The sequence below is a fragment of the Lactuca sativa genome, chromosome 2, assembly GCF_002870075.4.
Source record: "Lactuca sativa cultivar Salinas chromosome 2, Lsat_Salinas_v11, whole genome shotgun sequence".
Taxonomy (NCBI): domain Eukaryota; kingdom Viridiplantae; phylum Streptophyta; class Magnoliopsida; order Asterales; family Asteraceae; genus Lactuca; species Lactuca sativa.
Window position 1 is genome coordinate 183,992,958 of NC_056624.2, and position 24,250 is coordinate 184,017,207.

Here is a 24,250-nt window from a genome sequence, read left to right on the forward strand (position 1 = left end):
GTTAAGTATGTTTGATGAATATAAAATAATTTTTATCTACTTTTATTTAATTTTATTCTTAAAATAAATATTTTTTTGTTTAAAATAAAATATTATTTTTAATATTTTTTTTTTTGTAGTTTTAAGTAAAATAAAAATTATATATATATATTGTTTAAAAATAAAATATTATTTTTAATATTTTTAGTAGTTTTAAGTAAAATAAAAGTTATATATATATATATATATATATATATATATATATATATATATATATATATATATATATATATAATATAAATGGATTTAAGTTGAGTTGTTAATAGATATGAATAATTAAATTGAATTGGGTTTAATATAGATGGAACAGAGAATCTAATTTCTTATTGAGCACCATCTCAAAGCGAGGCACGTGTTTTGCACGTGCCGTTCTCTTTTACGGTAAAATGTTCGTGATTAAAAGTAGATTATGGGCTGAAGCCCAAATAAACTTACGACAAGCTTTATCAGGGAGCCCACCTGATCCCCTCATCGACCGTCGGGTCGTCGCCGTAAATAAGGCGGCAAAGTTTTAGAAGGCGAGGCAACACGACCTTCCCATGGGGCTCTTGTGCATTTGATCCACTCCCACCATCTTTCCTCTTTCGCGCCATTAACCCGTTACTCCCATTTGCTCTTCAGCTTTATTAAGCCATTACTACTCGATCAAAACCCTAGCTTCTTCTCTGTAACCATGGCGGACGGTCACTTGTTCAATAACATCTCTCTTGTCGGTCGCGGCGGCGCCGTAAGTTATTCTTTTCCATAATCATCCTGTCTCTTATTTTTTTTTTTCGTGTTGAACTTACTTTACTCTGCTCAAAACCCTAACCCTAGTTTACGGCGGAACGGCGACGAATATGTACGGCTTATGTGTGTGTGTGTATTATATAATATATATATATATATATATATATATATATATATATATATATATATATATATATATATATATATATATATATATATATATATTTTCCAATCAACTAGGTGGAGTCGATTTTATTTTATTTTTATCTTTGTCTTAGGGTTTTATTTCTTTTTCACTTGGAATTTTGATTAGTGTTGATTTGGGGGCACAAAGCGCAGAAAACTCCGTTCTCTATTTGGTCCATGTGTGATGTTTGTTTCTGGTTTTCTATTCGATGGCTGTTTGTGTTATATGTTTAGAACAGTGTTGTTCACTTGGAGGGTGGAATCATAGTAGATATATGATTAGCTTGAACTGGATTTAAGCCCTTTCCCCTAAATTTGGTGAAATTCAGGGAATATGTTTAAGCGCATTTATGTGAAGCTTCACCAAATTCTCTTAGGTTTTGTTCACTTGCTTGTTTTTCTCTTTAAGTCGAAGGATTTTGTTTCTAGTGTCTGGTTAGACATAGTGTTGAATATGTTAACTTCAGAGGGAACATTTTGTTAACCATCTATTACTGGTAAATGCAGAATCCAGGGCAACTTAGGGTTCATTCACGTGGTCTGGTGTGGAAGAAACAAGGTGGTGGCAAAGCTGTGGAAGTAGATAAGTCTGATATCGTGCGAATAACATGGATGAAGGTCCCAAGAAGCAATCAACTTGGTGTGCAGATTAAAGATGGTCTCAAATATAAATTCACTGGTTTCCGTGATCAGGTATCTTTTTCCATGCTCCCTTACTGCATTTTCTCTATGATGTAGGCTGAATTTCATGAACTGATTTTATTCACATGTAACAATCTTTTGTTACTCTGCTTGCAGGATGTGCCTAGCCTGACCAATTTTTTCCAAAACTCTTGTGGCATAACACCAGAAGAAAAGCAGCTTTCAGTTAGTGGAAAGAATTGGGGAGAACTTGATATAAATGGTTTGTAATCTCTATTATATGCATCTAGGAGTTCCTCTGATTGATTTTCTTTTAAGAAAAAACTCATGTTTTTCTAAATATGCTCCAGGTAATATGCTTTCTTTTCTTGTTGGTGGAAAGCAAGCATTTGAAGTATCATTAGCTGATGTGTCCCAGACACAGCTTCAAGGAAAAAATGATGTCATCTTGGAGTTCCATGTGGATGACACAACTGGTGCAAATGAGGTCTCACAACTTTTCTTCCTTAATTTTTCTGTCAGACTCTTGTTTTTAATACTTGGAAGTCTTGTTTTTCCTTACACCTGATGCATTTTTTTTTGGTTATACAGAAAGATTCTTTGATGGAAATGAGTTTCCACATTCCCAGCTCAAACACTCAGTTTGTTGGGGATGATAATCACCCCCCTGCACAAGTAAGTTGCATGAATTTCTTCATTGCTGCATTTGCAGTTCCATTTTATATCTTTTATAATTTTTTTCTTCTTTTACATTTTATAAGATTTTCCGAGATAAAATCATGTCCATGGCGGATGTTGGGGCTGGGGGTGAAGAAGCTGTTGTCACATTTGAAACCATTACCATTCTTACACCAAGGTATGACCTCTATTTCCAGGTAATTTTCATTTTCTTTTTGAAGGACTATAATTGGAGTTTCTTGATATTACAGGGGTCGATACAGTGTTGAACTTCACCTTTCCTTTTTACGGCTTCAAGGGCAAGCCACCGATTTCAAAATTCAATACAGCAGCATAGTCCGCGTTTTTGTTTTGCCTAAGGTTCTTTTTTGTTCTTTTTTTACACAAGACCCAGAGTTGTTTTAAGTTGTGATAAGTTGTTGTCATTGGTTAAAATGACTATATATTACCCTGTTTGGTGATGCAGTCTAACCAACCTCACACGTTTGTTGTTGTGACTCTGGACCCTCCTATCCGTAAAGGTCAAACAATGTACCCACATATTGTAATGCAGGTACTATTTTTTTTCACTGGTTTTCAAATTATCCCCTCACAAACCGGGTCCCGCATATGATTGTGATGATGATCATTCTGTTTTTGTTGTTTCAGTTTGAAACTGATTATGTGGTTGAGAGCACTTTGATGATGAATGAAGACTTGTATTCTAGCAAATACAAAGACAAATTAGAACCATCATATAAGGTAATACTTGATAGCTGGTTCATGATTATGGTATGTTAAGTCTGATATGAAATTCCAAATTTACCCTTGAAACTGAAATGAACAGGGACTGATTCATGAAGTGTTCACAATGATCTTGCGAGGGTTATCTGGTACAAAGCTCACAAGACCCGGAAAGTTCCGGAGCTGTCAGGATGGTTATGCTGTGAAGTCTTCATTAAAAGCTGAAGATGGAGTTCTTTATCCTCTTGAAAAGAGCTTTTTCTTCTTACCAAAACCTCCTACACTAATTCTTCATGATGAGGTATTGAATTCTCATGATGTCTTTTTATGTAATCCATAGCATATTAAATGTTGTCGTTAATTCATTTGTTGTGTTATTATAATAGATTGACTATGTGGAATTTGAGAGGCATGCTGCTGGAGGATCAAACATGCATTACTTTGATCTTCTTATCAGATTGAAGTCAGAACACGAACATCTTTTCCGTAACATTCAAAGAAACGAATATCATAACCTGTTTGATTTTATCAGGTAACTAACTAATGTTTTTTCTTGATCTGCCAATATCCTAACCATACTAACTAATGTTAATTTAGCTCAAAGGGTCTGAAAATCATGAACTTGGGAGGCGGTGTTCAAGCTGCAGATGGTGTTGCGGCTGTTCTAAGGGATGAGGAAGATGATGCGGTTGACCCTCATCTTGAACGAATCAAGAATGAAGCTGGTGAAGAAGAGAGTGACGAGGAGGTAAACCCTAAAAATCTTAAACCACAACCACAGTCGATAATAGTTTGACTGGCTGACTGAATATATGTTTGTGACAGGATGAAGATTTTGTGGCTGAAAAAGATGATTCGGGCTCACCTACTGATGATTCTGGGGGAGATGACTCAGATGGTAGTGACAGTGGAGGTGAAAAGGAGGTAATTAGTTGATTTTACATTTTTGGTCCCTGAGTAAAAAAATAATAAAAGCATGAAATGAATGATTATTGATTGATAGCAGCAGAGAATTCCTAAGAAAGAATCAAAGAAAGAAGCTAGTGGTTCGAAAACAGCAGCAGCATCTTCAAGTAAGAAGAAAAGCAAAGGTGGGGCCGGGGATGAAGATGGTGCAAAGAAAAAGAAACAAAAGAAGAAAAAGGATCCAAATGCACCGAAAAGAGCAATGAGTGGTTTCATGTTCTTCTCGCAGCTTGAACGAGAGGTGGGTTTTGTTTTGTTTTGTTTAAATAAAATAAAATAAATAAAAATTATAGTATAGTAATGATATGATGTATTATGTATGTTTTGTATAGAATCTGAAGAAGGATATTCCGGGAATCGGATTTAAGGAAATTGGGAGGGAACTTGGAGAGCGATGGAATAAGTTGACAGCAGAAGAGAAGGCACCGTATGAAGCAAGAGCAGTGGCAGATAGGAAAAGGTATCAAAATGAAAAAACCGGATACAAGAATGCGCAACCTGCTCCCATGGATTTGGTAGATGAATCAGACAGCAATTAGGGTTTTCGTTGGTGTTACTGTTACCCTAAATAAGTATATGTGGTAGCTTGATTTTATTTTATTTGGATTTGGGTCTACTGTTTGTCTTTGATGAGATATCATGGAACTAGCTAATTTGATGTAATGACTTATAGCAATCAGGCTATATGCCAAGGTTGTAAACATCTTGCAAGATGGTGATTGTAAGATTTAAAACATGATAAATAGTAGGAGTATATCTTTATCCTTTAGTTGAGGTGGTTCACAGTTCTCAATGATTATAAAAAATTAAAACATTAGTGATAATTAATCTATTCAAACATGACACATTGAACATTAGTGATAACAAATCTATTCTAACAAATTGTGAAATGTTGCAACATGTACCAACTAGCACTCCAATATGCTCATTTGGATGGTTGCTTCATTTCATTTTTTACTTGCTTCCTGCTTCGGTTCCTTTTTGATTTTCTATGGCGATATGTTTCTAAAGTGGTTGAACTTGAAGGGAGAAAAAGACTTTCAATAACGTGTACTTTTACCCTTTTAGTCTTTTACATTTAAAAAAAAGTGAAATAAAAATAAAAATAAAAGAGAAAATGTGTACGATCTTATTGAGTAATGATTGAATTCAAGGTTTGATGGAGCAGTATGATTGAATTGGATCTCGATCCCACAACTCCAAATGAAATCTTATTCTAAACTTGATTCTAATGAGATTCGAATCATTTTCCAGATTGTAAGACCCTATGTCTTGACAACCTCTTCATATGCCACACTTTGAAACCGAAACCATCAAGATACCGGACCACAAACAACTATGGCCATCATGATGTCGATCTCTTAGAAATGTCAGACCAATATTAGCAGAACAAAACCTTAGGAGCTGTAGCTGAGTTCGGTCTGGTACCTCAAAAAATAACAAGATACGTGTCAACACCGGTTCTAGAAGTCTACCCCATAAAAGGATTCAAGTTAGGAATAAACAAACATCAATCATGACATGATTGTGCTCTCATGATTGTACTGATAAAAGAAGATCTCGGAAATGCATTCAATACACAAATACCACTACAACAACCTCATGTATATATAATATGAATTATGTTCTATTTTGAGGATATCGATCTTGTCTCATATATCTCATACATGTCTTTCAATCTCTCTCATAAGTATGTACTTCTCTTCATTCGATCTAACTTAATCGTCACAACTTTCAACTGTGTTAAGGCCTATGTTTCATCTAATGACTTATGGTGGTGTTTCAGGACCTAGAGCAACCCCCAACATATACTCCACACACATTAAGGCCTATGTTTCATCTAACAACTTGTGGTGGTGTTTCAATACCTAGAGCAACCCCTGACACATACTTCACACACATCAACCGGGTCTCAAAGTCCGGCTAACATCATTGAACATTAAGAATTGCATAGAAATCGAGATCTTATGTTTCATTATCTTGTAACGTATTAGTATGATTATACTTTGCTTAAACTTTTCACATAAGAGAATTTTCATTAACTTATATTACAATGTTAATATGCGTTTCAAAAATATTTGAGATGTTTTGCTTTATATATATTAGTAGGTGTGAGACTCATGTAATATATGAGTTTATTTAAAAGAAGTATGAAATTTTAAACATTTCAGATGTTTGAATTTATAAAAAGAGTGAGAAAAATATAAAATTATTAAAAATAAAATGTTTTTTTTCTCTTTTAAATTTAAACAAATAATTTAGATAAATAAACAAAGGAAACTAATGAGACTTTAATTTAGTAATTTTGAAATTAAAAAGAAAGTTCATTAAGGAAATTGATATGCATTTATTATTATATCTACATATTATGTGAAATTTAATAAAATGAAAAAAAAACATAAAATGAAATGTGGAATAAAAATTAATTTAAAATAACCACAAAATGACATATGGTAAATGAATAAGATTGTGATATATGACAAAAGAATCTTTATTTATTATAGTAGATATATAAGGATTAATTTCATAAATACAATTAAATTTTAAGATTGCCAAAAGCCATTCTTTTTTTCATGACCTATTTGCCATTAATTATGGAGAGACATTTCATTTTTTCAACTTTGGCCGATTTCTAATAGGTAATGACAATGTGTCAGTTTGGTTAGTGTAGCATGCTAACTAGGCTTGGCATGCCGTCATTAAAAAAAAGGGAAGGAAGAGTACGTAATATAAGTTATAAAACAAACATCCCTCTGCATAATGACGATATAAAACATACCTCCCTCTGCATAATGAAGATATCATAGAACATCGGTTTGAGTTTGCGCCCTATGGTTCGTTCTTAGGGGCTGTTTGGCGGGATCTGAATTTTTAAGATCTGAATTATTAAGAGATCTGAACTTCTAAGAGGGTCTGAAATTTTAAGAGCTGAATGTTTACCATGCTGTTTGGTTGGAACCTCTGAATTGTTGTGCTGAATTATTAAAATGACCATTTCACCATTCTGTTTTAATTTTTATTGAATTCAAGTGTTTGTTTAGAAAATAACCTAATAAATTTCTTCAGCATGTATTAAAAAAATATAAACACCATATAAAATCCAAATTTAGCATAAATCAAAATCAAACATAAATATTTTTAAATCCACAAAATCATACTAAAATCCAAATAAAATTCTACAAATTTAATTTGGCCCCAATTGGTTCGCAATCTGATCACGCAAATTATCCATGTATTCATTGCCTTGTGAACCCCATTACATATAGTCTACGTTTTGGCCATCATTCTCTCCCCTTATGCTTGACCATTGTTCTTCTCGAATGCCATAAATAACTAATCATTAATATCGTATTTCCTTATGAAATTGTGGACTGCAAAACAAGCAATGACTATATCTCTTTATACTGAAAAGGAAAAGGAGTCATTCGCTTTAGGATTGAGAATCTCGCCTTCAAAACACCGTAAGCACGCTCAATAACATTTCTGAGTTGCGCATGTGCATGATTGAATTTTTCTTCCTTAGTTAACGCACATCGTCGTCGAAAATCGGCTAACCAATACCTCGTGTTGCGGTAAGAAGTCATAAATCCACGAGTGTTGGTGTATGCAACATCGCAAATGTAATATTTATCTATACACATGAGTGAAAGAAGTATTATATGTAGAAATTTAAAATCATATTTTAGAATAAATTTAAAAAGAATTACAAACCTGGAGGAAGGAACGGAAAGCCTGAAGTCGGGTTAAATGCAACTTCTTTCAAAACTCGCGAATCATGTGTTATACCCTCCCAACCGGCCCATACGAATGTGAATATCATATCAAAATCACAAATTCCTAAAACATTTTGAAAGCATTCACCTTTTCCTCTTCCCCTGTAGCGAGTTTGTTGATCAGCAGACACGACTGCATGCACAAGAGTTCCATCTAACGCACATATTGCTCCAAGAAAGATTTCTTTTAGCCTACGATGTCTCTCTGATGAATTCACGGTTGCATTAGAATTCGTTGGCACTATAAATTCTTTTGCAAAAATCATCATTGCATTTAGCACCTCATGAAAGCATCTATGAACTGTTTGTGTGGAGTGTTGAAACCTTCGTTTGATAATCCTGAACCGTTTATTATGTGTTATAGTTGTCAAGAACATAGCCATCTTTTCTTCAACGCTTATATGCCTACTACTTTGCAACCAATTGTTTCGTCTAAAATGATTGCATAAAAATACATACGCTTCACGTGAAAGACGCATCTTTACCCTTATCTTTACTTTTATTTTGACTCTTTGTCCTATCTGTGGTCTTTTGTTTTTGATTGAGCGGATGACTCGTCACTGAGACCTACAGTTTCTTGTCGAGTGCAATCGATGTCCTCAAAGTCATGCAAACTATAGTGGCTTGACTCTTGAGTAAGACGGGGAAGGGTAGAAGTTGGTCCCCAACTATGAATGTCTGTCACAGTGACACCTTCAAACAATTGTGTACAAAGGTCGGGGAAGGGTAGTGACGCTCTTATCAAACTTTCAACATGTTTGTTCGACTGCTTGAAAATTATTATATTAGATTATTAAAGCCTAATATTAATTTTTTATTATAAAAATACAAAATATCTTCATTTCTGGTTGCCATTCTTCTTCTGAAAGATTAAAGGTGTTGGTTACGGGATTATAAACATTCCTGGTTTTGTTTTTTAACTTCAACCAAGCTGAAAACTTTGACTTTAAGTAATCGTAGCAATTCTTCATTTGCTTTTGGTCCACAAAAAAATTATGTTCTTTTGCTAATTTTTCTGCTACAATCCTCTAAGAGAGCGCTTTCAAACTAACCCCTTCCCGACCATTAACTATAATTTCTTGCAAAGATGCTTCCAGAAAAGCTTTTTCAATAGCTTCTACCTTCCAACTAATCAGAGGCTTCTTTTGTGACATGTCTAGTATCATTTCAATAACAAATCAACATATAACAATACAAATCAACACATAATAGTACAAATCAGCACATAACAATATAAATAAGCACTTAACAACAAAAATTAATGCATAAACAGCAAAAATCTGCACATAATCAACATCTAACAGCAAAAATCTACCCATAAACAACCAAAATCAGCACAAATAAGCACATAACAGCACAAATCATTCACAAATTAGCATCTAACAGCAAAAATCTACCCATAAACAGCACATAACAACACAAATCAATCACAAATCAGCCAAAATCAACTACAAATCAAGTCTCATATTTCAGCAATCAACATAATTTAGAAATCAATGAAGGTATTTCCGATTATAAATTTCACATACAAAAAACGACAGCAGATTTTGAAGAACAACAGGGGGAAAAACGAAAAAAAAACATCAGAAAAAAAACAAACAACAAGGGTTGATGTCGATGCTGATTTGAGGCAACATTAGAAAAAAAACGAGAAAAAAATAGGAGAAAAGAGAAGCAAACGAACCTAATGTCGATGCTGCTGCTGGAGTCGACAATGGCGAGGCTGCGACGACAAGAGATGGCGATAAGGAGGGTTGCGGCGACGACAGGAGATGGCGATAGGGAGGAAGATCTTCGGTGGCTGGAGTGTCAATGATGGAAGCGACACGATTGAAGCGAGAGAAGCAGCCGAACACAAAAGGATTAGGGAGATTTTTTTTAATTTCAGATGGGCTTCCAAGTCTGAATCGGTAAGTGATAAAATTCAGATTAAGAGCCCAAAATAAGATGTAAACAAACGGTCTGAATCTTACCGATTCAGACCTACCCCTTATTAAGTGGTATTAAGATGCAAATAAACGGGGTCTTAGTCTTTATAGTTATGTTTTTCATTTGTATTTATTTATGTTTAATATGGTTATTTTATCGGCATTCAATGTTTGTTTCGATTTACTTTTTTTTTTTGGTAGTTTTTAAGGTAGGGATGAAGAACCGGCCCGAGAACCGAATTCAGTGGAAAATAGGAACTGAACTGGACCACCGGTTCTACCGGTTCCAAAAATCCACAAGAATATCGTCTCGGTCTCGGCCTGATCGGTTCTATCCGATTCCAGTTTCGGTACCGGTTCCGGCCGGTTCTCCGGTCCAAATGCTCATCCCTACTTTAAGGTCCTCTTTTAACTCTTGGGGTGTCCATGAACCTTTTTTATAGGTATGGAGTATTGTATAAAATATAAAATGACTGAAAAATATAAAATGAAAAGAATTTTTAAAAAAGCTCTTAAAAAGTTAGTCTAATTAGTTTTTTTAAAAATGTAGTTTATAAGCTACTTTTTGGCTTGTCAAAAAGGTAGCTGATAAGCTACTTTTTAGCTTGTCAAACATTACAACTTAAAAAAGCTCAAAAAATAAGCTAGTTATGATGTGTCAAAAATAGTCTTAATACAACTTCTTCTTAACCTTTCAAAAGAAGATTTTAAAAAGTTATAATTTGTACATTTTCTAAACTCGTTATGATTTTTTGAGTTGTAAAAGTCAATATTAATTTGAAATACCATTAAGATAAGACAAACATTTACGAAATAAAAAACAATTTATTGACTTTTTTTCCACCACAAAAACTAATCTAAATATTTTTTTTAAACTTCTTTTCCTAAGTCATAAATCAATAAATCTTTTTGTCTAAAAGTTATTTTGAAAATCAAACTTAAATGTCAAACACCCTCTAAAAACTATAAATAGTATAAATGGTAATATGTTATTGTATTACATGCGATCGACTCATTTTGGATGATCAAAACTTTATTATAACATCTTACAAGCTCTAAATTCAAACTAGGCTCATTTACTAATTACTATATTTTACTAATTACTATATAGGTACACTAAGGGGTCGTTTGATAGTTCCTGATTGAGTTAGAGCTGACCGAGTTAGGAGCTAACTGGGTTAGAAATGCTGACTGGGTCCACATCTGACTGAATTTATGCTGTTTGATTATTTATCTGACTGATTGTGCTGAATGATTAAAATTACCATATTATCCTTATGTTGTCATTTTGTGCTGGATAAAATAATTATACAAATAAAAATTATCACATTAAATCCAAATTAAACATACATAATTAAAAATCCAAATACGAAGTGTAATACAAAATCCAAATACACATTGTCATACATAATAAAAAAGTATATCATTTAACGTGAACCATTTGAAAGTAAGTGATTAGCAATCTGGTCACGCAAAGTAGTCATATACTCAACGGCTTCCGAACCCCATTCTATGCCTTGTATGTTTTGGCCCTCACTTCCTCCACCTCCCACATTAGGAGTAACCATATTGTTTTGTTCAGAGCTCGTAAATAGGTCATCTTCAAATCGTACTTCTTTATAAAATTATGGACCGCGACACAGGCAATGACTATGTCTCTTTGCACTGGAAAAGGATAAGGAGCCATACATTTTAAAATTGGAAATCTCGCCTTCAATACACCATAAGCACGTTCAATGAAATTTCTAAGTTGTGCATCAGCATGATTGAACCTTTCTTCCTTGGTTAAAGCTCTGTTTCTTCGAAAATCAGCTAACCAATACCTAGTATTGCGGTAAGGAGCCATAAATCCACGGGTGTTGGTGTATGCGGCATCACAAAGGTAATATTTATTTGTAGATGGGTGACAAATTAATCATATAAATAATATAGATAATAAAACTTATAGAAAAATGACAAACCTGGTGGAGGGAATGGAAATCCAGAAGTCGGATTAAATGCAACTTCTTTCAAAACTTTAGAATCGTGTGCTATGCCCTCCCATCCAACCCATACAAAGGTGAATATCATATCAAAATCACAAATTCCGATTACATTTTGATAACATTCACCTTTTCCTCTTCCCCTATAGCGAGTTTGTTCATCAACGGACACAACTGCATGTACAAGTGTTCCATCTAGTGCACCTAATGCTCCAGGAAATATGTTTTTTAGCCATCTATAACGTTCCGAGGTATTTCTTGTTGTATTAGAAGATGTTGGTACAATAATTTCTCTTGCAAAGCATATCATTGCTGTAACACCATGATTTCCAAAAACAAAATTTTCATTTAAATACTCAATTTAATATTAAGAACACTTGTTTAAAATCTTATTCACGTTCAAATTACAAAATGTAGTTTCATTTTCATTATAATAGAAGACCAGGATCCTCCAAAATACAACTCTTTCTTCGGTGTGTACAATCGAACCGTTGCCATCCCGCGTTACTGCAAGAACCTGAAACAACATAACATAAACAACGTAAGCACGAAGCTTAGTGAGTTCCCCAATATACCTTACGCACATACGCCTTCCGGCCTGGACCTTTCGGTCCACATAACATTGCCTTCCGGCCCGGATCTTTCGATCCACATAACATTGCCTTCCGGCCCGGATCTTTCGATCCACATAACATTGCCTTCCGGCCCGGATCTTTCGATCCACATAACATTGCCTTCCGGCCCGGATCTTTCGATCCACATAACATTGCCTTCCGGCCCGGATCTTTCGATCCACATAACGTTGCCTTCCGGCCCATACACACATATAACACATAATACAAATACTCTAACACATAAAGCACATATATCATATATCATACCTGACCTTCCTGTCACATAATACCTTGCCTTCCGGCCCATATATAAGCATGTATATCACGCGTAGCAGCTAACTTTCCATTTATAGCATATAAACATAACACATAACATACTTGACCTTCCGGTCACACAATCAAACCCTTCCGGGTGAGGTATAGTGAGAAGACTCACCTCGCGGACACTGGTAGATAGCAACTCCTAAAATCCCTTGCACTTGATCCTCCGAGCTACAAGCTCCCTGTAACATCATATATCCCTTATTTAATACTTCTATCTTCCACGTTAACTGCCCCTAAGAAATCACACCAGTCAACTCTGGTCAACAGTCCATTGTCAGCTCGACTAGACTCGGCGAGTTCCCTGGCGACTCGGCGAGTCTGGTCGTCCTTCAATCCTCTGAGATTCCCCTTCTACTCGTCGAGTATCCTCTTTGACTCGACGAGTCACTCCTGGAAGAATCGCGGGGCCACCCCGACTCCACTCGCCGAGTCTGAAGAACAACTCGGCGAGTCCCAGTGAATCTTCAAGCTACTCGCCGAGTCTGATCATCCGACTCGGCGAGTCCACGCCATGCAGTCGATCAAACTGCTTCCTGAGATACATTTTTTCCCGAATATAAAAACATAAGACCTTCTGGACCTCTAAGGTGTACTAATACAGGGTTATAAACGTTGGATAACAACACAACAATCCATCTAATCCCAAATGGGTTTCATAAACCCTAAATTCGTGCACACATCAATATAGCAGAAATGATCCGAAATATTACCTGAATAACACCCTCTCTGTGTCTCCAAACCTCAGAACTCGATCCCCTTGATATTCCTTTGGCCAAAACTCTTCTTCTTCTTGCCTAACAACTTCTTCAAGGTCAATAATGGTCTTCAAGTTTGCTCTAGATGCCACAGTCGTTTAGGGTTCTCCACAATCGGCCAAAAGACGGGAAATGACGACATAACAACCCTTAAATACGACCCAATACGAAACGGCTAGGGTTTCCGCTGAACAGCGTCGACTCGCCGAGTCCATATATACCTGGACTCGTCGAGTCCAGTCGCGAACCCGCGACCAAATCTGCGACCCTACTCGGCGAGTCTGGCTCCAACTCGCCGAGTCTCCCCTTTAAAACACCCCAAAATGCAATTTAACAATACTTGAGATTTTGGGCTGTTACAATTGCTTTTAGCACTTCATGAAAACATTGATGAATTGTTTGTATGGAGTGGTGAAATCTTTCTTTAACAGCTCGAAAACGTTCATTATGTCCTACCACATGTAAAAGTATAGCCATCTTCTCTTCAACGCTTATCGTCCTACTATGTTGCAACCAATTTCTTTGAGTAAAATGATTGCATAATAATACAAATGCATCTTGTGAAAGATGTATCATATCAAAACATTGTATAGGATCTCCGTGTATCAAATCTTGTGTATATGCATGCCCAGTTTCTTCCGATTCATTAGCTTTTATTCTTTCAATTCTTTTTTTTTCTTTTTCGAACCAACATCAACCAATAGCATGAGAGTATAAGGAAACCTAAAAACTCACCTTCCTTATCCATATGTAACCTGATACATGTTAATACAAATAACATAAGTTTTATAACATAAACCATAAAATTAATCAATAACATTAAAATGGATGACATATAACTCCATAAAATAAAAATCCATAACATAAAAATCCATAACAAAAAAGTCAATACCAATTAACAATCCTAAACATAACACATAAACAACCTAAACTTAAAAATCCTAAACATAAACACATAACAACCCTACACATAAAAATCCATACCATGTACCATAATATAAATCCATAAAGCATAAAGACAAAAACATCCTAAAGTCATACTAAAGTCAACCAAATAATCCAAAATTCTTTCCCGCACTTTTCACCCACAACTCACAAGTCGAAGACTCGAGGCGTAACCAAATTTTCCTGTTACCAGGATTTTCAGCGAACAACATAAGTGCAGTGATGTACTTCGGATCAGAATTTCCCCACTCCAAAGCTTTCAATTTTTCAATACATTTATCCATCTCCTTGTCAAGATTATTAGTTTGCGCGAACGCCTGAGCCGCCTTCATAATTTCCTTGCCAACCTCTCTTATGTCATCATCCAGTGTGTTCGTGGGTGCATTTCGTTTTCCTCTTTTATTTTTAGATCGAGCAGACGTATCTCCACTTGCATGTGATGCACTTGTAGGTGGGTGTACTGTTGAAGCTGAGGCTGGGATATCCATTTCAGGTGGAGTATCTACCATCTCAATATCGTCATAATCTTGTGTAGTAAAGACTTCTACAGGATGAGGGAGTGTCGAAGATGGTCCCCAACTAGCAGCACCGGTCGAGGTTGCACCGTCAAACAACTGGGCGCATAGATCAAGGTAAAGGAGGGGTGCATTTCTTAATTTCTCAACCATCTTGTTCGACTGTTTGAAAAAATGATTTTATTATTATACTTTTGAAAAAATAATAATGTGTTTTAAATTAAAAGATTACCTTTGCCTCTGCTTTCCACTCTTCATCCTTCATTTGAAACGTGTTTGTAACAGGATTATAGAGATTCCCAGTTTTGTTTTTTTAATTTCAACCAAACTGAATACTTGCTTTTCAAGTAGTCATAACGATATTTCATTTGTTTTTTCTCAACAACAAAGTCATGTTCTTTTTTTTTAGTTTTTCAGCTATTGTATTCCATGAGGAACCTTTGAGACCACTATCCTCCCTACCGTTACTTGTTAGTTCTTTGATACATGCATTAAGAAAAGTTTTGTTGACAAAATCCGAAGACCAACTAGCTCTATTTCTCTTTTCTGCCATGTCTAAGGAATAAATGATAAACAGGTTACGCAAATATATACACATATTTGCACACATAAACACAAAAAGTCGTTACACAAATATATACACCAATATACAATTTTGCACACATACATACAAATATATATGAAGGAGTTAGGTGGTGCATAGCATCAAATCATTGGCAACCCTCTTGAATTTGAGTTTTATGGTATGGAGTCGATGGCCAAAGTATAAAAATTCACCAAATGGCACCTGTACGAGTGTATATACCCATACTGGTAGTTGATTTAGTTCAATATGTAATTGATAGGAATCTTGTATTAAGAGTTAAGATGAATTTCAATTGGTACGTATTCGTATTTTCTATTTTACGGTAATTATAGAAAATAATTTATTACATATAATTAATTTACCAATGTTATTTTTGCTACTTTTTATATATACTGGAAATCCAAGTGATGGAAAAATTTGTTAAATTTCGTTTGATGACCAACAGATTTGTATATACACCAATATACACACAATTTTGCACACATACATACAAATATATATACATATACACATTAGTTTTGCTAAAACTTTACAATCTTGTTGCTTACATGAAATCATAAATCTGAATTTTTTTTTTTCTAATTATGAAATTTATAATTTTGCTAAAACTTTACAATATTGTTGCTTACATGAAAACTTGACATTCAAACTACCAAATGATATAAAAAAGATGACATTGACACACCTTCAAGAATTCATGAAAACTTGACATTCAAACTTCAAGAATTCATGACTGCAAGTTAGATCCTTGCCATCTCAAGGAGATACAATACCGCAAAAATATATGGACAATTATGGACAAATTTGCCCCTGATTATGGGGTATTGACAGAAATTACATGCAGAAAAATTTATCAAGATATAGACAGTTATCAAAGCATGATATTTGGCACTTTACATGAACACAGAAAACCAATGTTTCGAAGAATAATATTCTCAAAGCATGATATTTCCCTAAGAATTATCAAAGCATGATATTTCCCCTGACTATGAACATAGAAAAAAGCAACGATAAAAAAAAAAAAAACAAACCTGTTGATGCGTTGCTATTGATCACCGAGACTATTGCTGTGGATGATTCGCTGCAATGCTTTTGATCGATAAGGGAAAAGCTTCTGGCTCGTTGGCTTCGTCGATAGGAGGTTAACGGGGGGAAAGGAAGAAAGCAAAACCTCGTAATAGGGCAACAACGTTTTTTATTTTGGGTTCTATTTTTCTCGGTCCATCTAATTGAAAGCAAGGACCGAGTCCTATGTTTTTGTTGGACCGAGTCCACATGTTGGTCCCATTCCTATCCCTATCAAACATGCCAATTAGTATTTTTTGGACCCAGTCCCGCTTTGGACCCAGTTAGATGTCATATCAAACGACCCCTAAGAGTGGATAAAAAGATTTTCATCCTCACACAAGTGTTTGTTTGTTTTTTTTTTTTTTTTTTTTTTTTTTTTAAATAAAGAAAAAAAGTAAATATGAATCAGTAATGGCAACAAGAAGAATGCTTTCCTAATATATATATTAGATCAAAAATCAAATTTACATGTAAACTTTACACTTGTGACTCGTATACATTCTTAATTAAACCTTCCTACTCTTTAATTACAAATTAACGTGATCATGGCTATCTACAAAAGCTTAGCAGGGGACTCCCACCTTGCAGCCAAGGTTTGCACCCACAGATTTGGTGAGTTTGGCCACGCTCTCAGCCGGTTGCGCCGGAATCAATGGCGGACCCTTGTAGGTTTTAGCCCAATGCGGGTTTCCCGACTCCCGGAAATATGCTCCGTTCAGCAACAAGTCTCCTTCACTTCTCCATGTCCACTTACGCCATACCGATTCTGGAACCTGCCTCCTGTTCGTCACCTCCTTACACGCACCATCTGGGGCGATGAACCGATTTCCCTGGCTGATGATGGTGGCGCCGTCGCCACCTCCGATGGCGTAAGACTTCCATTGTGTGTAGTCGTTGTTGACCACATGAACGAACCCAAATCTCACCGCCGGCAGCCTCTGTGTCAATCCTTTTCCGAAATGGTTGTACGCAAGGGTCACCTTCATTATCTTGTCCTCCGGCATCTCAGCACTTGCACCAAAAAGCAAAGCCTGTACAACATACAATCAAAGTTACAATCGTTTGATCGGAGTGTACCGTCGGCCGCTGTGGGTGGTGGGTATACCGTACACGTACCTTGTCGTGCTTGACAAAATGGCAGTTGGAGATGGTAATATTGGTGGAAGCTGCAACGATATCGATAAGCCCGTCGTAACTGTTTGCAAAGGAGCAGTGATCGACCCAGATCTGTGACGATTTGAAGATGGAAATCGCATCACCATCGCTTTTTCCACGGATACCGACGTGGTGTGGCTCCGATCTGATCATGCCACCGGATTTCTCGACAATATCGTACATGTGGACGCCATGAATAATGATATTGCGAACGAATTGAAGCATAAACCCAGCCCCACCGGAAATATGGACTTCAAAACCACGGCCATCGATGGTTTTATCACAAGTAAAAATAAGCTCCTGGCGGAGCTTGATGTTCATAGTACCGGAGAAGATGATCCAGAGTGGTTCAGGCAGGAGGACGGCGTGGCGGAGGGTTCCCGGCTTAGGATTAACCATGTCGTTATCGGAGCAGTCATTTACAACATAAATTCTCCCCAATTTTCCGCCGTAGGTGCCATGGCCAAACCCTTTGGCGCAATCAGCAAGGCGTTTCCGGTTCTTAGCCCAGTTGGGATCGCACCTCCAGCATTTGTCGATAGCGTTGTAGGCTACGCAACCATTCTTTTTCTTATCGACCAACCTCCTGTCAACGGCGGCAATTTCAGACATCGACGTCGACGACGATGGGATAATTGCAGCAAGTATGAAATATAGAACAATAACTGGATTACATCGGATCCCTTCCATTTTGGCTCAAAGACTGTTAATGGAAGAAATTAATTGTCGGGTAGCTAGTCTGGTGTGTATGTATCTGATCTTAACTCGGTTTTGATGTTAAGACCAGATCGTTTTAAACCAGTCTAGCCACCATAACCAACATGCTCCGGTTTATGTTATTTTTGAAGATGGTGGGTCGAGTAAATGAACCAACTTGGATGAAATATGTGCAATTTATACTCCATTGAACCCTGTAACTTATTTTCAGAAAAATGAGGGAGTCCATTGGTTTGTGTTTTGTAGTTTTGGGTTCACCATACGTTTTATCGTTACTGGGTAAAGAGAGATTAATGGCCATGAAGAGAAGTTGTTGCTATATTAATTAAAGATATCTACCCGCTAAATACAAAAAATAACAATGTATTTTTATTGAATTGTTTATTTTAATTTATCCAAAATTGAGCTGTATCTATTGTATGAGAGGTGAATCAGATACTCATCTCCCTCAAACGCATTATATGAGAGGTAAATTAATTAGATACTAGCTAGAGGGAAATTACAATCAAGGAAAACTCAACACTCTCATTCTTGAGACTCGAACCCGACTTATATGTTACTGTATTTCCCAAACCACAAACATGTTATTTCCAAACCATGATCGAGCTTTGAGAACTCATTAAATTGTTTATTATATCATCTTATTTTTTCCTTTCGCATTGTACCTTGCAAACCATCCAACTATATCAGTTATTATTTTTGAGTAGTTATATACTTATATAGATCTTTTGGTCGTATGATGTCTTAATAAGAAAAAAAATGTAGATAATTCGATAACTTTTTCATAATACATTCCACTAATATAAAAAAGAATTCAAACATAATACTTTAATAAAAAAGTAATAGAATTTTGATGCTAGCATACAATATATCATTATTTATTCAATTTATAGCCCTAAAAATAATCTACTAAAAAAATAAACATAGACATGTAGTTGTACACTTATACTTGAGAATTGATACATTGGGCCACATCTCAATGGTTAAAAAACACTCTGGAAGTTGGAACCTTCCAACGTTTATATCTTATGAATCAAATAGAAACCGGATCAACCCGTTTTCCAAATCAAAAGCGGGTCAAACCTGGCCCATCGGGCACAACCCGAGCAAATTCTTGTAATTCATAAATCTCTATGAACTATACTAATATAACTACGTGAAGAAAGAGTAATTTTGTTGGGTCATTTCTGGCAAAATTTCACATATGAAAAGCAAAATCACAACAACACTTATTCCAACACTTTTGACCATTTCAAGCAAAAATTCTGCCTTCATGAGTTCATTTATGTACTTACTGTTTATCTTACTTACTTCATTTGCAATTCATATCTTTATTCTCCATGTTAGGTCTCTGAACCATATCTAAAAAGAAAGATCATAAAAGCAAAATGATAATCACACAATGAAAGAATTCTTTATTACTAAAATACATGAATCCATTGGCCATTCTATAAAGACAACCCTATTGAACTAGGTTTTAAAATAAAACACATTGGTCCACATTTGTGCCAAAAGAATTATAAACTAATGGGAACAAGCACGACCAAAAACTGGTATCAAACTTTTGACTAACTGCTTGACTAGATTTTTATCATCTTTAGTTGAATATACAAGTCTTTAGTTTATGTATATATTTATAAAATTAGTAAACTTTAGAGTAAATTACATTTTTGGTTCCCGATTTTAACCGATTTGTCGATTTTGGTCCCTAAAGGAATTGGGTTGCAGTTTTGGTCCTTATTTTATTTCAGTATTTCATAACATTTTGGCCATGGGTCATCTATGTTAAGAGGAGAATAAAATACATCGACAGATTGACGGTAAAAAGTATTGGGCTATTAACATAGTCAATGTAGGGACGAAAATCATTAGGAAACTTCAAAAGAATGTCCAAAATTTCAACCCCATTTTTGTAGGGTCCAAAACCGAAAAAACCATCTAAACTGAGGACGAAAATTGCAAATTACACAAAACTTTATATAATTCTTTTGACCATATCATAGAGAAAGAGACAAACATCTACATTATTTTCAGGAAGCCTGTTCTTGGTACGGGCTAAATGAACAAACAAGAAAGCTTCACTTGGAAGATTTTACACTACCTTTTCTTGATGGATGATTAAACAAGGCAACTAAGAAAGCAAAAAGATCCTCCTCACGGATGCTTATATACTTATATATATATCTACATATATATATCATAAACAATAGTAAAATCCAATAAACCCACCAAGACCAATAATGATTTCCCTAAATGATGTTTATCATATTGTGGCAGCCATAATTCCATTATATGTGGCCATGATCTTGGCTTACGTTTCTGTAAAATGGTTGAAGCTATTCAACCGAGACCAATGCTCGGGTATAAACAAATTTGTTGCTAAATTTTCAATTCCTTTGTTATCTTTTCAAGTGATTTCCAAAAGTGATCCTTTCAAGATGAACCTCAAGCTAATTGGTGCTGATGTTCTTCAAAAACTCATTGCCTTGATTATGGTTGCTATAATTACCAAAGTTAGATCCAATGGACACTTAAACTGGATCATCACAGGTATTTCTTTGTCAACATTACCCAATACTTTGATCGTAGGGATCCCGTTACTCAAGGCAATATATGGAGATGAAGCACATGTGCTTCTTGCACAGATAATTGCATTACAAAGCCTAATTTGGTACAACTTGTTGTTGTTTCTCTTTGAGCTTTCAACTGCAAGTGAAGCTCACACGATAGAAGCACAAGGTATTTATCTGTTAAAATGTTGGTTTATTTTTTTTAAATTAACTTTTTGTTAATGTCATCATATCATCTATTGATTGACTCAAGGGGATCCAGAGGTCAGGCAAGAAGCACAAGAAATTGATGAAAGGGAGGGGACAAAATCAAGAACTCCAAAAAGAAGAAGACTGATTATCATTTTATTAACTGTTGGGAAGAAGCTTCTAATGAATCCTAATTTTCATGCAACTGTAGCAGGCATTGCATGGGCAAGCATAAGTTTTGGGTAAGTTTGTAAAAAGTTTTTTCATTACAAATACAGTAATTAGGTCAAATTTATTAAAGAAACAATTAGCATGTTGAACTGATAATTAATTAGTGTAGGTGCAATGTGAAGTTGCCAAAGGTGGTTGAAAATTCGATAACTATATTGTCTGATGGAGGACTTGGAATGGCAATGTTTAGCCTAGGTAACAACATATATAATATATTAATTTTACTTGTAATATATATAAAGTTGTGAAATTATTATAAGATATAGGATTAAAAAAAATTAAACTTTGCTAATTTGTATTACTTGATCACAGGTTTATTCATGGCATCACAAGCCAGTATAGTAGCTTGTGGTACCCGATTGGCCTTATTAGCAATGTTCTTGAAGTTCATTGTTGGGCCTGCAATAATGGCAGCACCCTCCATTGCTATTGGATTAAAGAGTGTACCATTTAAAATCGCAGTTATACAGGTAATTGTTATAGGGTTATACCATGTTTTTGTTTTCGTTATTATATTTATAATATCATCAAATTTAGGATACGTATAAATCAATTAATAAACAATATATTGGTCCAGGCAGCACTTCCACAAGGAATTGTCCCATTTGTATTTGCCAAAGAGTATAATGTTCATCCAGATATATTGAGCACTGGGTATTACGATTGTTGCTTATTTCTACAAGTAGAGTTGAGGTAACAACATGACAAGTAATTGACTAATTTGGAAATATATATATATATATTACAGGATAATCGTTGGCTTGCTTGTGGCATTGCCAATTGCGGTGGTGTACTATTTGTTGTTGGGATCATAGGTAATGCACAGAAGGCAGGAAGTGAGGGAATTATATGTATGTATGTATGTATGTATGTATATGGCTTGTGAAATTCTTTTATTCATCTGATAGAAAGCTTTCGGGCATGCGAGAAAAATAACCTAATAGAATGGGATGGTAGAGATTATACAACGTGTGTGTATTGTGCATATATTTGTTCAAACAAATGATTGAATAAACTAGCAGCTGGCATACCAAGAGGACAAGAATAAAATATTAATTATCATATTTTATCTTATATATATATATATATATATATATATATATATATATATATATATATATATATATATATATATATATATATATATATATATATATATATATATATATATATATATATATTATAGAAATGCTAAAGGGTTCATAGTAATTTTAGAAGACTTAAGATCTACATGCTCTAACTCGCTTAACTTCTACTGATGCACATTACCAATAGACTCCATGGATACAATTGGGCAAAACCATATATGTAATTTGATATAAAATTAGACATTTATTCAAGTTAAGAAGTGATCATGCATCATTCCAAGAATGGGTTTTTTACTATAGCTTTGATCTTGATCATCATATCGCTTGAAATAAAATCCGTAAGTTGTATCTCGGAGAATAAGGATACACTATGATGGTAAAGTCATTATTCCATGTGAGAGAATAATAGAGAAATCATAGAGACGAAGTTTAGGGTGTATATCTTCTCACATGTTTGACGTCTCTCCATGTGCATTTATAGGTGTGGGTGTACGATAATTAGAGTACACACAATTAAGGAGTGCTAATCGTATATAAGCCATTGATTCTTATGTGGGACTATGAGTTGGTTTAAGAATACTATACCTTTTGTCTCATCACATATAGATTGACTTGTTGGAATAAGGAAATTTCGAAAAGACAGATAATGGTCATTTCATATGCCTCGGGCATGGCCTCAACTACCTTGGGGTCGACTCGATCGACCTTGGATGCCTTGGGCTTAGCCTCAACCTTGCTTGCCTTTGGCTTGGCCTCCTTAGATTAACCTTGTCCTTAGGATTGGCCTCACTCACTGATGAAGGTGTGGTCCACCGTTATCTCCATAATTTGAAATGACATGAAAACTAGACAATGTATTCATACTATATGTACTTTTGGAAAATTATGCATTGGCTAATTGCATTTCCATCTTTAAACTGTGTATAACATTTAATGATCTTTTGAGTAACATTTGGAAACTATTTAATATATGCATTCATATGGAAGCATTCGTGAGAAGACTTGAGTACTCTAGATATTGGTGGACAAGGAAATCGAGAAGTACTTTGGTATAACTATATAAGTACACTCATATTATTGTTGTATTCTTGGAGGAAATTTGCGGGTTTTGTACCCTTTTCAGAAACCACTTGGAATTAGGGAGTCAACACCTAAGAGTAGCCCTTGTGGACGTGTAAACATGTGAATTGGGTGCTACATGTGTAACACTTGAGTACTTGCATCCTTCCTTGTTAGGAAAATAATGTAAACATATCTTCATAAATCGGGAGTCTTTGTAAAAAGGAATGTAAATCGGGAATCTAGGAAAAACTGAAAACATGTTGTACATTGCGTTTATATACACTATCATCTTTAAATGTTTGATATGCATTTATTTAAATGTATCTTTGGAAGCTAAGACCGATTAGTATGGGTCATAACGAGAAACGGAGTGGCTGACTTGGATGGCCACAACGCCGTCATAACGGGAGAACATCCCCCCCCCCCCCCCCCCCCCAACTCGTTGCATCTCGTCGAGCAAGTCTCGTGGGCGTTGTGACGAATTGAAACGGGAAAAAATGAGACTGTTGGCTTTAGTGACCGTTGCAAACGGTCGATATTTAAAATATTTTTTTTAACCTTTATATATATATATATATATATATATATATATATATATATATATATATATATACTTATTTTAATTCACTTTTTACATCTTTTTAACATTCTCTCTATATTTTATACGCTTTCTTAATCAAAAAATGGAGCAAAGCTCAAACCTCCCCCCCCCCCCCCCCCCCCCCCCCCCCTCCATCATCTAACCCAAACACACAACCTCGTCTCTTGGATTCGCGGGTTATGAA

The 24,250-nt window shown here is 35.2% G+C and overlaps 3 protein-coding genes across 6 annotated transcripts; 2 read left to right on the plus strand and 1 right to left on the minus strand.

Annotated features, from left to right (window-relative positions):
- Positions 1–486: 486 nt before the first annotated feature.
- LOC111921587 (FACT complex subunit SSRP1) lies at positions 487–4,732 on the plus strand. 4 transcript variants are annotated; one of them, XM_042899317.2, is made up of 15 exons: positions 487–766; positions 1,462–1,647; positions 1,753–1,858; positions 1,947–2,083; positions 2,188–2,271; positions 2,358–2,452; positions 2,526–2,634; positions 2,741–2,827; positions 2,923–3,015; positions 3,101–3,298; positions 3,384–3,529; positions 3,595–3,745; positions 3,823–3,921; positions 4,007–4,204; positions 4,296–4,732. In XM_042899317.2, exons 1-15 carry the CDS (start codon positions 713–715, stop codon positions 4,500–4,502), a joined length of 1,950 nt encoding a protein of 649 aa, XP_042755251.1. In that variant the 5' UTR covers positions 487–712; the 3' UTR covers positions 4,503–4,732. The 4 variants fall into 4 exon arrangements, with proteins under 4 accessions (XP_042755251.1, XP_023772931.1, XP_023772932.1 ...); XM_023917163.3 differs by having other exon boundaries at positions 488–766; positions 4,001–4,204; XM_023917164.3 differs by having other exon boundaries at positions 489–766; positions 4,004–4,204.
- A 12,146-nt stretch (positions 4,733–16,878) lies between these two features.
- LOC111921586 (probable pectate lyase P59) lies at positions 16,879–18,529 on the minus strand. The gene is made up of 2 exons (XM_023917162.3): positions 17,570–18,529; positions 16,879–17,484 (listed from the first exon to the last, which is right to left on the minus strand). The coding sequence occupies exons 1-2, from the start codon at positions 18,296–18,298 to the stop codon at positions 17,017–17,019; spliced, it is 1,197 nt and encodes a 398-aa protein (XP_023772930.1). The 5' UTR covers positions 18,299–18,529; the 3' UTR covers positions 16,879–17,016.
- A 2,023-nt stretch (positions 18,530–20,552) lies between these two features.
- Positions 20,553–22,379, plus strand: LOC111921609 (probable auxin efflux carrier component 8). Its single transcript, XM_023917192.3, has 6 exons — positions 20,553–21,064; positions 21,149–21,326; positions 21,425–21,510; positions 21,628–21,785; positions 21,893–21,969; positions 22,064–22,379. The coding sequence occupies exons 1-6, from the start codon at positions 20,566–20,568 to the stop codon at positions 22,128–22,130; spliced, it is 1,065 nt and encodes a 354-aa protein (XP_023772960.1). The 5' UTR covers positions 20,553–20,565; the 3' UTR covers positions 22,131–22,379.
- The last annotated feature ends 1,871 nt before the right edge of the window (positions 22,380–24,250 follow it).

Coding starts and splice junctions, on each gene's coding strand:
- LOC111921587 (XM_023917163.3), top strand. CDS start 713: ATGGCGGACGGTCACTTGTTCAATAACATCTCTCTTGTCGGTCGCGGC. Junction 1,648..1,752: donor TCACTGGTTTCCGTGATCAG/GTATCTTTTTCC, acceptor CTCTGCTTGCAG/GATGTGCCTAGCCTGACCAA. Junction 3,299..3,383: donor CACTAATTCTTCATGATGAG/GTATTGAATTCT, acceptor TTATTATAATAG/ATTGACTATGTGGAATTTGA.
- LOC111921586 (XM_023917162.3), bottom strand. CDS start 18,298: ATGGAAGGGATCCGATGTAATCCAGTTATTGTTCTATATTTCATACTT. Junction 17,485..17,569: donor ATTTTGTCAAGCACGACAAG/GTACGTGTACGG, acceptor TATGTTGTACAG/GCTTTGCTTTTTGGTGCAAG.
- LOC111921609 (XM_023917192.3), top strand. CDS start 20,566: ATGATTTCCCTAAATGATGTTTATCATATTGTGGCAGCCATAATTCCA. Junction 21,327..21,424: donor TGGGCAAGCATAAGTTTTGG/GTAAGTTTGTAA, acceptor TAATTAGTGTAG/GTGCAATGTGAAGTTGCCAA. Junction 21,511..21,627: donor AATGGCAATGTTTAGCCTAG/GTAACAACATAT, acceptor ACTTGATCACAG/GTTTATTCATGGCATCACAA.